This window comes from Anomaloglossus baeobatrachus, chromosome 8 (assembly GCF_048569485.1).
Source record: "Anomaloglossus baeobatrachus isolate aAnoBae1 chromosome 8, aAnoBae1.hap1, whole genome shotgun sequence".
Classification (NCBI taxonomy): Eukaryota; Metazoa; Chordata; class Amphibia; order Anura; family Aromobatidae; genus Anomaloglossus; species Anomaloglossus baeobatrachus.
The window spans coordinates 261377988-261391584 of NC_134360.1; the positions used below are offsets into that span (position 1 = coordinate 261377988).

Genomic DNA, 13597 nt, shown 5'->3' on the forward strand with positions numbered 1-13597 from the left:
ATAGTCCCCGCCCCCGTCGCAGGTACGATATCTTGTGATTGCTGGTGTAGCGAACATTATCGCTACGGCAGTTTCACACGCACATACCTGCCGTGCGACGTCGCTCTGGCCGGTGACCCGCCTCCTTCCTAAGGGGGCGGGTCGTGCGGCGTCACAGCGACGTCACACGGCAGGCGGCCAATAGCAACGGAGGGGAGGAGATGAGCAGGATGTAAACATCCCGCCCACCTCCTTCCTTTTGTATTGCAGCGGTAGGAGAAGTTCCTCGTTCCTGCGGCTTCACACACAGTGATGTGTGCGGCCACAGCAGGGGTCGGGAACCTATGGCTCGCAGACAGGGCTCCTACCTGTCTATGGGAAGGATGCATGCACCGCGCTCCATCAGGCCGCGGTGCACTCACCCTGAAGATAAACAGCCGGCTCCGCTCTGTGACAGAGGCGCTGCGCTATAACTATACTGTACTAGCTCTTATACAAGTGGCCGCCGCAGCGCTGGGCTCCGCCCCCTCCAGCCTCTTTCTACCTGTGACCTCGAGCTGACTGCCTGGCTCGTCATCTACTCTTCTGCAGTGTGTGGAGCCAGTGACTGCTGTGATTGTGGATGCCTGTCATGTCGGCAGTTGCAGGATATGCAGACTCAGGTCAGAGATGAATATGTCAGGACTGGAGGCTGCAGACAGTGCGGTCTGAGTGGCAGACAGTGGCCGACACAGTCACAAAGTTTGTGACTTGCTGTGAGAACATCCTCTGCTGCCTCCCCCTCCCACTAGCTCTGGTCAGTGCCCCGATGTCGACCCTTAGCTTATTTAGTAATGTGCAGGCAGCCATGTGCTGGACAGGGTTAACAGTAAGGCTACTTTCACACATCAGTTTTCTGTATTCAGGCACAGTCCTTTTTTTTGCCGTATCCAACGTTTCCGTTTTTGTTGTGCAAACCGGAGCCAACCGGACCCACCGGATCCGTTTTTTTGCGGATCCGTTTAGGACGGATCCGTTAAAAAACGGATCCGGTGGGTCCGGTTTGCATCCGTTTTGCATCCGTTATGTCCGTTTTTTGACGGATCCGTTTTTTTAACACTAAACAAACAATTAACGAGTTCCGTATTCTGATTGGCTATTGGGAACATATAGTATATATACAGTATTTTGAAGCATATATGACAGAATGAAGACAGAGACAAGCAGAAACCATGGATGCTATTCTTGCAAATTACACAAAGATCGCTGCAGATTTTATATTTGAGGCAAATCGCTTGGCTATCATCGTCAGAGAAAAGGAGCGACAGCGACTGAGGCGTCAGCGACATCGACGCTTTTGGATCCATCCCCTGACTGCCCAGAGACTGACACGTGGGGTGTTTTCAACCCTATACCTGGAGCTCCGTGGAAACCATGAAAAATTCACAAGCTATGTCCGGATGGCAGTGAATAATTTTGACGTCCTCCTTGGCCTTGTTGCGGACAACATCCGTAAAACGGACACCTACAGCCGGTTCTCTATAACACCCGAGGAGCGTTTGCTGGTTACGCTTAGGTAAGTTTTTTTTTTTTAAATTGTATCCTCCTGTAAATTGACTTTTAACTGTAATGTGTTTGCTATTATTTTTTTATAATTATTGTCTTTCCTTTACAGATTCCTTGCAACTGGAGAGTCGCTTTCATCCCTCCACTACCAGTTTCGACTAGGAATTTCCACCATCTCGGGAATCATTAGAGACACTTGCCAAGCCTTGTGGGATTGCCTCCATGAGGATTTCATCCCCCAGCCCACCAGGGACAGATGGCTTGCAATTGCTGAACAATACTATAACATTTGTCAGTTTCCAAATTGCCTTGGCTCAGTGGACGGCAAACATATAAGAATTGTGAAACCTGCTGCTTCGGGGTCTGAATACTACAATTATAAAAAGTATTTTTCAATTGTCCTAATGGCAATAACGGATGCGGACTACAAATTCATCTCAGTGGACATTGGCGCATATGGGAGATCCAATGACTCTCAGGTCTTTAAAATGTCCCCAATGGGGCGGCGAATCTATGGGAATACTTTTGATTTCCCTCCTGCAAGACCTCTTCCTGGCACATGTGAGCCCCCAATGCCCTTTGTTTTTGTGGCCGACGAAGCCTTTCAACTATCCCAACATCTATTGAAGCCATATGCAAGCCGTGGATTGACGCAAACACAAAAAATATATAATTACAGATTATCCAGAGCCAGAAGAATGGTGGAATGCTCCTTTGGGATACTAACCAGCAAATGGCGAGTGTTGTTAACAGCCATTAATTTAAACATTGAAACTGTGGATGAAATTGTGAAAGCATGTGTGGTACTGCACAATTTTGTTTTAACAAAGGAACCTTTGTCCTTGGATGACCAGAGTTTGGAATCCACCTCTTTGTCTGACTACACCAGTCCTGGATTTAGGAGTAGTGTTGCCTGTTCCACAATCCGTGACATATATGCTAACTATTTTGTGTCCCCAGAAGGTAGAGTAGATTGGCAAGATCAAATGGTGTAAGATTTTTCTTCAGTTTTATAACAAATAAAAATAATTATAAATAAATTAAATAATATCTTGTTAACCTTGTTAATTTTAATCTTTCACTCGCTTTAAAAATTTGTAATTTTTACCCCGTCAAATTACAACATGTTATGTTTTTGTATTACCTTATTATTAACTTAACTTGCTAAATAATATTCCCCCCCCAAAAAAAACAAGAACAAATAAATACTTTTCAACCAAAAACGTTTATTTTTTATTACATAGATAAATAAATTATAAATTTGTAAATCTTGGGCTTGGGGTGGAGATAGTACTGGAGGGGCTGACAGGTGGGAACACACGCACAGTTGGAGTATTGAGGGTGGAAAGTGGTGTTGGTGGTGGTGGTGGGGAAGTAACAGAAGGTGAAGGTGTGCTTGAGAAACCAAGAGGGAAACCAGGAGATGGGATGGGATTTGGTAAGGATTGAGGGGTGGAGTGGAGGGATTGGGAGACAGAAGAGGTGGCGGGTGAATTAGTGGTTTGAGTTGGGGTCATGATGGTTGTGGAAGGCGAGATGTGGTAGTGGGTAGGAAGTGTAGGGGCAGATGTGGTTGGGAGCTGGTACTGGCCCGCAGGCTGGTACTGGGCCGCAGGCTGGTACTGGGCCGCAGGCTGGTACTGGGCATCAGGCTGGTACTGGGCAGCAGGCTGGTACTGGGCAGCAGGCTGGTACTGGGCTGCAGGCTGGTACTGGGCAGCAGGCTGGTACTGGGCAGCAGGCTGGTACTGGGCAGCAGGCTGGTACTGGGCATCAGGCTGGTACTGGGCAGCAGGCTGGTACTGGGCAGCAGGCTGGTACTGGGCTGCAGGCTGGTACTGGGCTGCAGGCTGGTACTGGGCAGCAGGCTGGTACTGGGCAGCAGGCTGGTACTGGGCAGCAGGCTGGTAATGGGCAGCAGGGGGAGTAGGGACAATGGCTGGAGGGGGGGCAGGTGGTCTTGTAGGGGTGGGTGGAGGTGGTTGGGAGTCAACCTGCCCCAGAGCCTTCCGTGTGGCTTGCATTACATGCATCTGATGGTCAAGAGATAGCTTTTCCATGCGCTCTAGTACGGCTTGAAAAAAACAATGATTGGGAGATTTACTTGCATCTAAATGCAGCCTGTCCAGACGCGTGCACAATTCGTGTGTATTTTTTTCCATATTTGCATTTAGGAAGCTAAAAGATGCACGATTTTGTTCTGATAATAATTGAATGGCGTTCTGGAAGGCTGCATTTAGATGCAAGAACTCTGGCGCATAGCTCTTTTCCTGACCCCTATGACGCTGACGCCCAGAACCCAAAGGTGTTCTACTGAGGGCAGCAGTGTCAGAGGGGTGGGGTAGGGGAAAAGCTATCTCATCACCAGCAGCTTCAGGTAATGAAGTCTCACGGGAAGCTCCAGCGCAGGTGGATGGGACAGATGTAGATGGAAGGGAAGGTTCAGATGGGTGGGGTCTGTGCCTGTGTTCCCCAGTGGCGGACTGTTCAGGGATCGCTCCTGTCGGGTTCGATGCAGGCTCCTGAGTGCTGCAGACGGTGCTGTTAAAAAGAGGAAAAACAAAACAATAATTAATTTAATTGCTATACAGTGCCACAGAAAAAAAAAAAAAAGCAAAAAAAAACAGACATAAAATATTATACTTTGTACATATTGTGTGGAATATTTACCTTCTGCACACCATAGTTGTCCGGAGGAACGACAACGCTCTAAAGTAACGGTACTTCGATCTGCGTCCTCCGGATCCACTCGGGGCCTGCATCTCTTGATTTAACTCCTTTTTGAAGCGATCCCTGATAGACCGCCACCGCTTCTGAAGTTTGTCACCTGAAAGTGGAAAGCAGAAAGTGGTTATTATACAACACATTACATCAGGCAGCATAACCTACTGAACTGTGAATACTTACGCTGTTTCTTCTGGCCACGAGAATTGAGCTCCCCCCAACCTTCTACCGCTGCGTGGCATACCTCGTCCCAGAGTCGACGGGTTACGATCGAATCAGCGTGGCGGCGGTCAGCCATGTTCCACAGCGGCTCCCTCTCTCTAACTTCATCGATGAGGAGGTCGATGTTGATAAATCCGGCCTCCTCACCGTCAGAATCGGGAGCACGCTGGGATGCCTGTTCAAAGAAAGAAAAAAGAAATTAAAAAAAAAAATAGACAAAAATTCACACTGACATGAAAAAAAAAAAAAATAAAAAAAAAAAAAAACCTTACACTATGACCACCGCCACCTCGACGACGACCCTGGGACGGTCTTGGGGGAGCTCTATCATGAGCCCTAGAAGTTGAAGCCTTTAGTGAAGAAAACAAAAAAAAATTATTTACTTATATGTTTGGTGTGCTGTGGTAAACAATTCCTGTTTGAAACTTACACTATGATCGCCCGCTCCGTGTCTTTCTCCACCCCTTCCGTCCTCTTCTGGCAGCATCTCCTGTGATGTTTCGGCCACCTGTGTAAATGTCGTTGATTTAAAAAAATGTTTTTTTTTGTATTTTTTAAAAAAAAACCAAAAAAAAAAAAATACCTCAGTTTGTGAACCGAAGGGCGGGCTACCAGAAGACGACATTTTTTTGATTACAGGCCACGCACAACAGGACCTCAACCTCAGGAACACTCTTGCACTGCCACGGAAGATAAAAGGACCCAGCAACAGGATGCCCAGAAATGTACCGCAACACTGCACCTGCAAAAAAAGAAAAAAAAATGTCTAAGTACATGTACGCAGCTCACAGCAGTGATCTGTGGACAGTACTGTGGACATTACCTCAGGAACACTCTTGCACTGCCACGGAAGATAAAAGGACCCAGCAACAGGATGCCCAGAAATGTACCGCAACACTGCACCTGCAAAAAAAGAAAAAAAAATGTCTAAGTACATGTACGCAGCTCACAGCAGTGATCTGTGGACAGTACTGTGGACATACCTCTTCCCTGGAGCACTGGACTGGAGGACAGCAGAAGTTGAAGTCAGGAGCCGGCAGGAAGTGTGTAGAATGTGCTGGATCCTTTTATAAGTTTTGTGATGAGGAAAAAAAAAAATTTGCGCATGCTCTGTTTAACAAACCGGATGCGGTCACCGCATCCGGTTTAAACCGCATTGCGCCGGATCCGGCATGCATAGACACCCATTGTATACAATGCCGTATTGCGCCGGATCCGGCAGAATGCGGTTTTTTTAAGGGGACAAAAAACGTTACATGATACGTTCTATCCGGCCGCCGCATTCAATTATTTTGCCGCATCCGGAAAAAAACGGATGCAACGCAAAGCCATCAGGTACAATCCGGCAACAATGCAAGTCTATGGGGGATAAACGGATGCGGTACCGGATCCGTTTTACCCGTTTTTTTCCGGATTGAACCTGATGGCAAAAAACTGATGTGTGAAAGTAGCCTAAGCTAGACAGGAAACTGCATCTGGCCCTTTTTGCATTATATTATCTTTGTAAAGATTCGCCAAACTGCCAGGAACAGTTTGAAATCTGGAATCTGTGCACAAGATGAAGATTTGGTTGCAGAAATTTCTGCACCAAGTCTGCATCTACTGCCAGGAGAAATGCTGCAGCAAAACCAAGGCTTTTTGCCACAATTTGATGCATTATATGTATTTTTGCTTGCATTTTATTTTCATTACTTTTAATGGGGAAAACGTAGCAAAAACACAGAAAGAATTGACATGCTGCAGTTTTTTTTCTACAATACAAAGTGCAAGGAAAAGATCCTGAACATGTTTACAATACTTCAGGATTCTCATTTACCATATTTTTCGTTTTCTAAGATGCACTTTTTTCCCTCAAAACTGGCGGTAAAATGGGGGTGCATCTTACAAAACAGATATGACTTATGAAGGTGGCGATGGTCGAGTGGGCTCATAGGAGACAGGCTCACAGGACGCGCTCGGCGGTGTCGCAGTGGGCAGCATTAATCTGCGGGCAGGCGGGCTGCGAGGGTGTCTCGGCGGTGGGTGCATTGAGCTGACTGTCGACTCAATTGCATCACCCACGGTTCATGCGATGAGCTTCAAGAAAATGGCCGTGGAATCATATCTGCGCACGCGCCACCTCCGCGATCATTTTCTTGACGTCCATCTTGTCAAACCTGGGTGATTCAATGGAGCCGGCAGTCAGCTCAATGCACTTGCCACAGAGACACCCTGTGTTGTGACACCTCCGCAGACCCCCTGCCCACAGATCAATGGCGGCCTCTGCAACACCCCCGAGTGCATCCTGTGACTCTGCTCCACCACTACCGCCCTGGTAAGCCATACCCGGGGGATTCAAATGCACCCATGGCTACACCCCCGAGCCACAGCATTGCTGACCCTCCTGAGCAGCAGCACCCCCTCCTCCGAGCTCGCAGCATCACTCTTCCTCCTGTGACCTTCCTGAGCCGCTCCACCACCACCACCAGCGCCTCTCCCCCTGGTGAGCATTAGGATTAAAGGGAAGGTGTCGCATTTTTTATTTTTGTATTAATAATAGTGATTATGAAATCAAGTATTTTTAATACAAAATTAAACTCACTGTTTATTTAGTTTTTATTTAATTCTAGTGTTACTGAAACACTGGGGGCTGCCATGCTGGATTTGGGGTTTGTAACAATAGTTACTAACCTCAACTCCTTTATGGCAGCGCCCTGTACCCGGACTGCGACCTGTACTTAATACAGGAAAGCTCCCTGCTGTGACCTGGACGCGCCGCCTGGGCTATCCAGATCACAACAGAGAGAGGAGATCGGTGCCATATTTGTGCAGCTCACAGCTTATGCTGTGCGCTGCACTTTCCCCCTGTCACCCGTTCGGCCTGTGTGAGTACCAGCGCCCTTCCCCCCGCCGCTGCTGCTACCTTCACCAAACAACCCCTGTCCCCCCCCCCCCCCCCCCCCCCCCCCCGTGCCATGACCACTACCCACCCCCCCCACTCTCCTTGCCTGGACTGATGTCATGCATCGCAAGTTCACAATGTAAGTTATTTATTTGATTTTTTTACTGCTAATTACCATTGTTTCAGTCCAGTTGTGGCTTTATACAGCAGGGAGGAGCATTCCTTGCTGTACTAAGTGAACATTGGAGCGATTGATCTGTCAATGGCCCTTTAAACATATTGTACGGCTCTCGCGGAATTATATTTCAAAATATGTGGCGTTTACGGCTCTCTTAGCCAAAAAGGTTCCTGACCCCTGGGCCACAGGAACGAGGAACAACATCGTACCTGTCGCGGCTCCGGCATTATGCAAATGTCGGACCCTGCACCGATGATACGATAATGACGCTTTTGCGCTCGTTAATCGTATCAAAAAGGATTTGCACACTACGATGTCGCCTGCGACGCCGGATGTGCGTCACTTTCGATTTGACCCCACCAACATCGCACCTGCGATATCGCAAAGCCCGCCTTATTCCGAAGAACAAACTGCAGATGATGCATTAACATAAAACCAAAAATATATATAATGTATATGGTGCAATATGTAGTTATAAATATAGATATATATTCTCATGGAAGACTCCTAGCAGGAATATAAAAGTAAAGATAATTATATTGAGACAACCAGACCAAGATATTAATAAATGAATACATCATGAAACATTTTAAATCACAGTGAAGAATTAATATAAAACAATGATACATAAAAAGGTATAATAATATAAAAAAAATATATATAAATATTTTTTATACATATATATTGTGAGACTGTGACCGGGGTTATCTATGACAGCCGGTATGTCTCGCCCCGGTTGTGCTCACTCCATGATAGGAAGTAAATCCACTACAGGGTTAATGCTGTTTCCCTACAGGCTTAAGGAAGGGTTAAATGGAAACAGGAACGAGGGCAGGTGGGCCGGGTGTGAGGGAGTGATCACATCTCCCTGAGTTCTCTGCCGGAAAGGCACATATGTACTATTGTGGACTTTTTCTTTGGATAATAAACCATGTGCTGTGAACCTTGGTGCCTGGATCCCGTGTCTTCTGCAGCGCAGCCGACGACGCTACCTCACATATGGTGGAGAATCGGCGGGCATGCCAGCCCGGTGAGGTGTAGCATCCATCCCTGGTGACCCAGCTGCGCATGTCCTGGATTCGAGCGGCTATACTACAGCCCAAACCCGGCGACGCCATGGAGGACATACTAAAGCATTTGGCTCAGGCTAATGCACAGCAGCAACAGGCTAATGCACAGCAGCAACAGGCTAATGCACAGCAGCAACAGACCAATGCACACCTGCTCCAATCCTTGCAAGTGCAGGAAAAAAAATTCCAAGAACAGATGGATCAGGCCAATGCACGTCAGCAGCAATCCTTGCAAGTGCAGGAAAAAAAATTCCAAGAACAGATGGATCAGGCCAATGCACGTCAGCTCCAATCCTTGCAAGTGCAGGAAAAAAAATTCCAAGAACAGATGGATCAGGCCAATGCACATCAGCAGCAAGCCTTGCAATTGCAGGAAAAAAGGCACCAAGAACAGATGGTTCTCCTGGCCAAGTCAATCCGTGCCGGACCGGCAGCAACAACCCCGGGACCGGGTGACGACGGCAGCGTCCGGAAAGCGGTGAGACAAGCGTTGCAAAAGATGACCCCGGGTGATGATGTGGAAGCGTTCCTGGCGGTGTTTGAGCGGGTGGCCGAGCGGGAAAAGCTGCCGACCCCGCAGTGGGCTGAGGTATTGTCGCCCTATCTGACGGGGGAACCCCAAAAAGCGTACCTGGACCTCTGTACCGAGGACGCCATTGACTATGTGACCCTGAAAGCCGAAATACTGGCTCGGTTGGGGGTGAATACCTATGTACGGGCTCAGCGGGTAAATCAGTGGTTCTATGAGGAAGCCAAACCCGTACGCTCCCAGGCCTATGACTTGTTGCATCTTGTAAAAAAGTGGTTGCAGCCTGACACTCTGAGCCCGGCGCAAATGGTGGAAAGGGTAGTAGTGGATCGTTTTGTGCGCACTTTACCCGTCACCGTTCAACGGTGGGTCGGACAGGGTGACCCGAGTACCCTGGACCAATTAGTGTCCCTGGTAGAGCAGCATGTGGCTACGCAGGACTTGATACGGGACACTGAGACTTTGCGTACCGCCCGTCGGTCCGGCCCCTCCAAGCCTAGGGCCAAGGACCCACCGCTGACACCGGTGCGGGAGTCCGCTACCGTCCCGTCTGAGGCCGCACCCCCCTTCCCTGAGGTCCGGAAAACTATGTACCCTAAACGACAACTCGTCAAGGGGGTGTCCTTCCCTATTAGATGTTGGCGGTGCCAGCGGGTGGGACATATGGAAGCCCAGTGTCCACTCACCACGGAGCCCATGGATTGTGGGGTTACCCGGCGGGGTTCAATGTATGCTCAGGTGGTGTGTACCGCTGACTTGGTCTACCCAGAGACTGAGCCCCACTTGTGCCAAATACAGGTGAATGGATGTCCGGTTACAGGCTTGTTGGATTCCGGAAGCTTAGTGACCCTTGTGCGATCAACCCTAAGGGCTAAAGTAAAGGCCACAGGACGTACCGTGGGGGTGGTTTGCATACATGGGGACCGCCGAGACTATCCCACGGGGATGGTCACCATCACAGCACCTTGCGGTCAGGTGCAACATGAGGTGGGACTTATTAATACACTTCCCTATGATGTGATCCTAGGAAGGGATCTGCCCTATTTTTGGACTTTATGGAAGGGACCTCCTAAGTCCCCTCAGATATTGGTCAGTCCGGGACCTGAGCCCTACAATCCTGAATCCGGGACGCCTGCCGTAGGGGTCCCCATGATGGGGACAGGATGTGAACCCGATAGGTCGCCCCTAGAGGTATTGGCAGGAGAGGCTGAGACGGTCGAGCCCATCCCGGAGTTGGAGGCGTCCCCGGATACGTTTGGGACAGCCCAACTCCAGGACCCTACATTAATACATGCCCGGAGTCGGGTGACAGTAGTTGACGGGGTGGCACAGCTGCCTGGTGCCCAGGTAAGATACCCCCATTTCGCTCTTAAGCAGGATTTACTCTACCGGGTAGATGAAATACGGGGCGTAGGGGTAGAGCAGTTGGTGGTGCCCCAGCCGTATCGCCGGCGGGTCCTCGACTTGGCTCATAAACACCTGATGAGTGGTCACCTAGGGGTCAAGAAAACGCAGGAGCGAATATTGCAAAGGTTCTATTGGCCCGGGGTCTTTGGGGAGGTAAAACGGTTCTGCGAAACCTGCCCGGAGTGTCAGCTTACTGCACCCCTGACCCACTTTCGCAGTCCGCTGGTACCGTTACCCATTATAGAAGTCCCTTTTGAACGAATAGGGATGGATCTGGTGGGGCCCCTCGTAAAGTCTGCTCGAGGGCACCAACACATCCTAGTGATCGTTGACTATGCCACCCGGTATCCCGAGGCGATACCTCTCAGACATACTGCAGCAAAGCTTATAGCTCGGGAGTTGTTTGCTGTGTTCTGCCGGGTGGGGTTGCCCAAGGAGATCCTTACGGATCAGGGGACCCCATTCATGTCTAAAGTGACCAAAGAGCTATGCCGGCTACTCCAGATCAAGCAGTTGCGTACGTCTGTGTATCATCCTCAGACGGATGGTTTAGTGGAACGATTCAATAAAACCCTGAAAACCATGCTCAAAAGGGTGATTTCCAAAGACGGGAAAGACTGGGATATGATGCTTCCCTATTTGATGTTTGCCATACGAGAGGTGCCACAGGCATCCACGGGGTTTTCGCCTTTTGAATTGTTATACGGGCGACATCCCCGGGGATTGTTGGACCTGGCAAAAGAAACCTGGGAGCAGGAGCCCACCCCCCATAAAAGTGTGATTGAACACATTTTAGGAATGCAGAACCGCATAAGCGCGGTCATGCCAATTGTGAAGGAGCATTTACAGGAGGCTCAGGCCGCGCAAAGCGGCCGCTACAATAGACAAGCCACCGTGCGGACCTTTAAACCCGGGGATCGGGTGTTGGTATTGATCCCCATGGCGGAGAGTAAATTCCTGGCTCAGTGGCAAGGCCCCTACGAGATAAAGGAAAGAGTCGGGGTGGTCAACTATAAGGTATTGCAGCCCGGTAGGCGGAAACCTGAACAAATATACCATGTTAACCTATTAAAACCTTGGCAGGAACGGGAAAGCCTGATGGTTGATTTTCCCCCATCTCCCTCCTCTTCGGGTCGTTCAAACCCGGCTCCAGCAACCTCCGGAGAGGACGAACCGGAAGTAAGGATTGGAGAAGCCCTCACCAAGCAACAGAGGCGAGAGGCCAGACGGTTGGTTCAGCAGAACCCCGATGTCTTCTCCGAGCTGCCTGGTAGGACCAGTCTGATACGACATGATATTGTCACCGAGCCCCACCTGAAGGTACGCCTGAAGTCATACCGGGTACCGGAGGCTCGACGACAAGCCATATCAGAGGAAGTAAAGACAATGTTACGCCTGGGGGTCATCGAAAAATCCCAGAGTGAATGGGCTAGTCCTATTGTCCTAATACCAAAACCCGATGGCTCCTTAAGGTTCTGCAATGACTTTAGGAGATTGAACGAAATATCCAAGTTCGATTTATACCCCATGCCCCGGGTGGATGAGCTGATTGATAGGCTGGGACAGGCGCGATATTTTACCACGCTCGACCTGACCAAGGGGTACTGGCAGGTGCCACTGACGGAGTTCGCCAAGGAGAAAACCGCTTTTGTTACGCCGGAGGGTCTCTTCCACTATGTTGTCTTGCCTTTTGGGTTACATGGCGCTCCGGCCACGTTCCAGAGGTTGATGGACTTAGTGCTGGAACCCCACCAGGCGTATGCATCAGCATACCTTGATGACATTATTTACAGCTCCGATTGGCAGACCCACTTGGAACAGGTACAAGCGGTGGTGGACGCGCTTCGAACAGCCGGATTGACAGCCAATCCCCAGAAATGTGCGTTGGGACTCACGGAAGCCCGCTACTTGGGCTACGTAATAGGCCAAGGAGTGATTAAGCCCCAAGTTAACAAGGTTGAGGCGATCCAGAAGTGGCCTAGACCCCTGACCACGAAGCAGGTTAGGGCCTTCCTGGGTATCGTGGGGTACTACAGGAGGTTTGTAAAAGATTTTGCGGGACTATCAGCCCCCTTGACGGACCTTCTCAAAGGCAAGAAGTCCGTCATGGTGCGCTGGACTCCGCAGGCTGAGGACGCCTTCCGGGCCCTGAAGGGGGTCCTGTGCGGACAGCCTGTTCTTGTAAACCCTGATTTCCGGAAGGAGTTCATAGTACAGACTGACGCCTCGGAGGTCGGCCTGGGGGCAGTGCTGTCTCAGGTGGTTCAGGGGGAGGAACACCCCGTCACCTTCTTAAGTAGGAAGCTCACCCCTCCCGAGCGGAATTATAGCGTAGTGGAGAAGGAGTGCCTGGCGATTAAGTGGGCCTTGGAGTCCCTACGCCATTACCTGCTGGGACGGCAGTTTCGCTTGGTGACGGATCACTCTCCACTGGTCTGGATGAGGTCCGCCAAGGAACGGAATGCCGGGGTTACCCGGTGGTTCCTTTCTCTGCAGAACTTCCGGTTTACGGTTGAACACCGGGCCGGTAGGTTGCAGGGCAACGCCGATGCCTTGTCCCGCGGCCCGTGTTTGATGGCAGGAGTTCAACCCCGCTCGCTTGAACTGAGGGGGGGGGGTATGTGAGACTGTGACCGGGGTTATCTATGACGGCCGCTATGTCTCGCCCCGGTTGTGCTCACTCCATGATAGGAAGTAAATCCACTACAGGGTTAATGCTGTTTCCCTACAGGCTTAAGGAAGGGTTAAATGGAAACAGGAACGAGGGCAGGTGGGCCGGGTGTGAGGGAGTGATCACATCTCCCTGAGTTCTCTGCCGGAAAGGCACATATGTACTATTGTGGACTTTTTCTTTGGATAATAAACCGTGTGCTGTGAACCTTGGTGCCTGGATCCCGTGTCTTCTGCAGCGCAGCCGACGACGCTACCTCACTATATATATATATATATATATATATATATATATATATATATATATATATATATATGAGAATAAAATATGTTTAAAAAGATGAGACAAGATGAAAATAGGATCTAAAAATAGAACTCAGTTATACAGATCT

At 49.6% G+C, this 13597-nt stretch overlaps 1 protein-coding gene across 1 annotated transcript; it reads right to left on the reverse strand.

The window, feature by feature from the left end:
* Window positions 1-2421: 2421 nt before the first annotated feature.
* LOC142250100 (uncharacterized) lies at window positions 2422-5163 on the reverse strand. The gene is made up of 7 exons (XM_075322165.1): window positions 5054-5163; window positions 4901-4978; window positions 4743-4820; window positions 4432-4645; window positions 4195-4351; window positions 3346-4065; window positions 2422-2437 (listed from the first exon to the last, which is right to left on the reverse strand). Exons 1-7 carry the CDS (start codon window positions 5093-5095, stop codon window positions 2422-2424), a joined length of 1305 nt encoding a protein of 434 aa, XP_075178280.1. The 5' UTR covers window positions 5096-5163.
* Window positions 5164-13597: the final 8434 nt, after the last annotated feature.

Excerpts from the sequence above, each read along its gene's own strand:
- LOC142250100 (XM_075322165.1), bottom strand. The coding sequence starts at position 5,095 with ATGTCGTCTTCTGGTAGCCCGCCCTTCGGTTCACAAACTGAG. Across the intron at positions 4,821-4,900 it reads ACGGAGCGGGCGATCATAGT|GCTTCAACTTCTAGGGCTCA; the intron begins GTAAGTTTCAAA and ends TCTTCACTAAAG. Across the intron at positions 4,352-4,431 it reads TCGTGGCCAGAAGAAACAGC|GTGACAAACTTCAGAAGCGG; the intron begins GTAAGTATTCAC and ends TTCCACTTTCAG.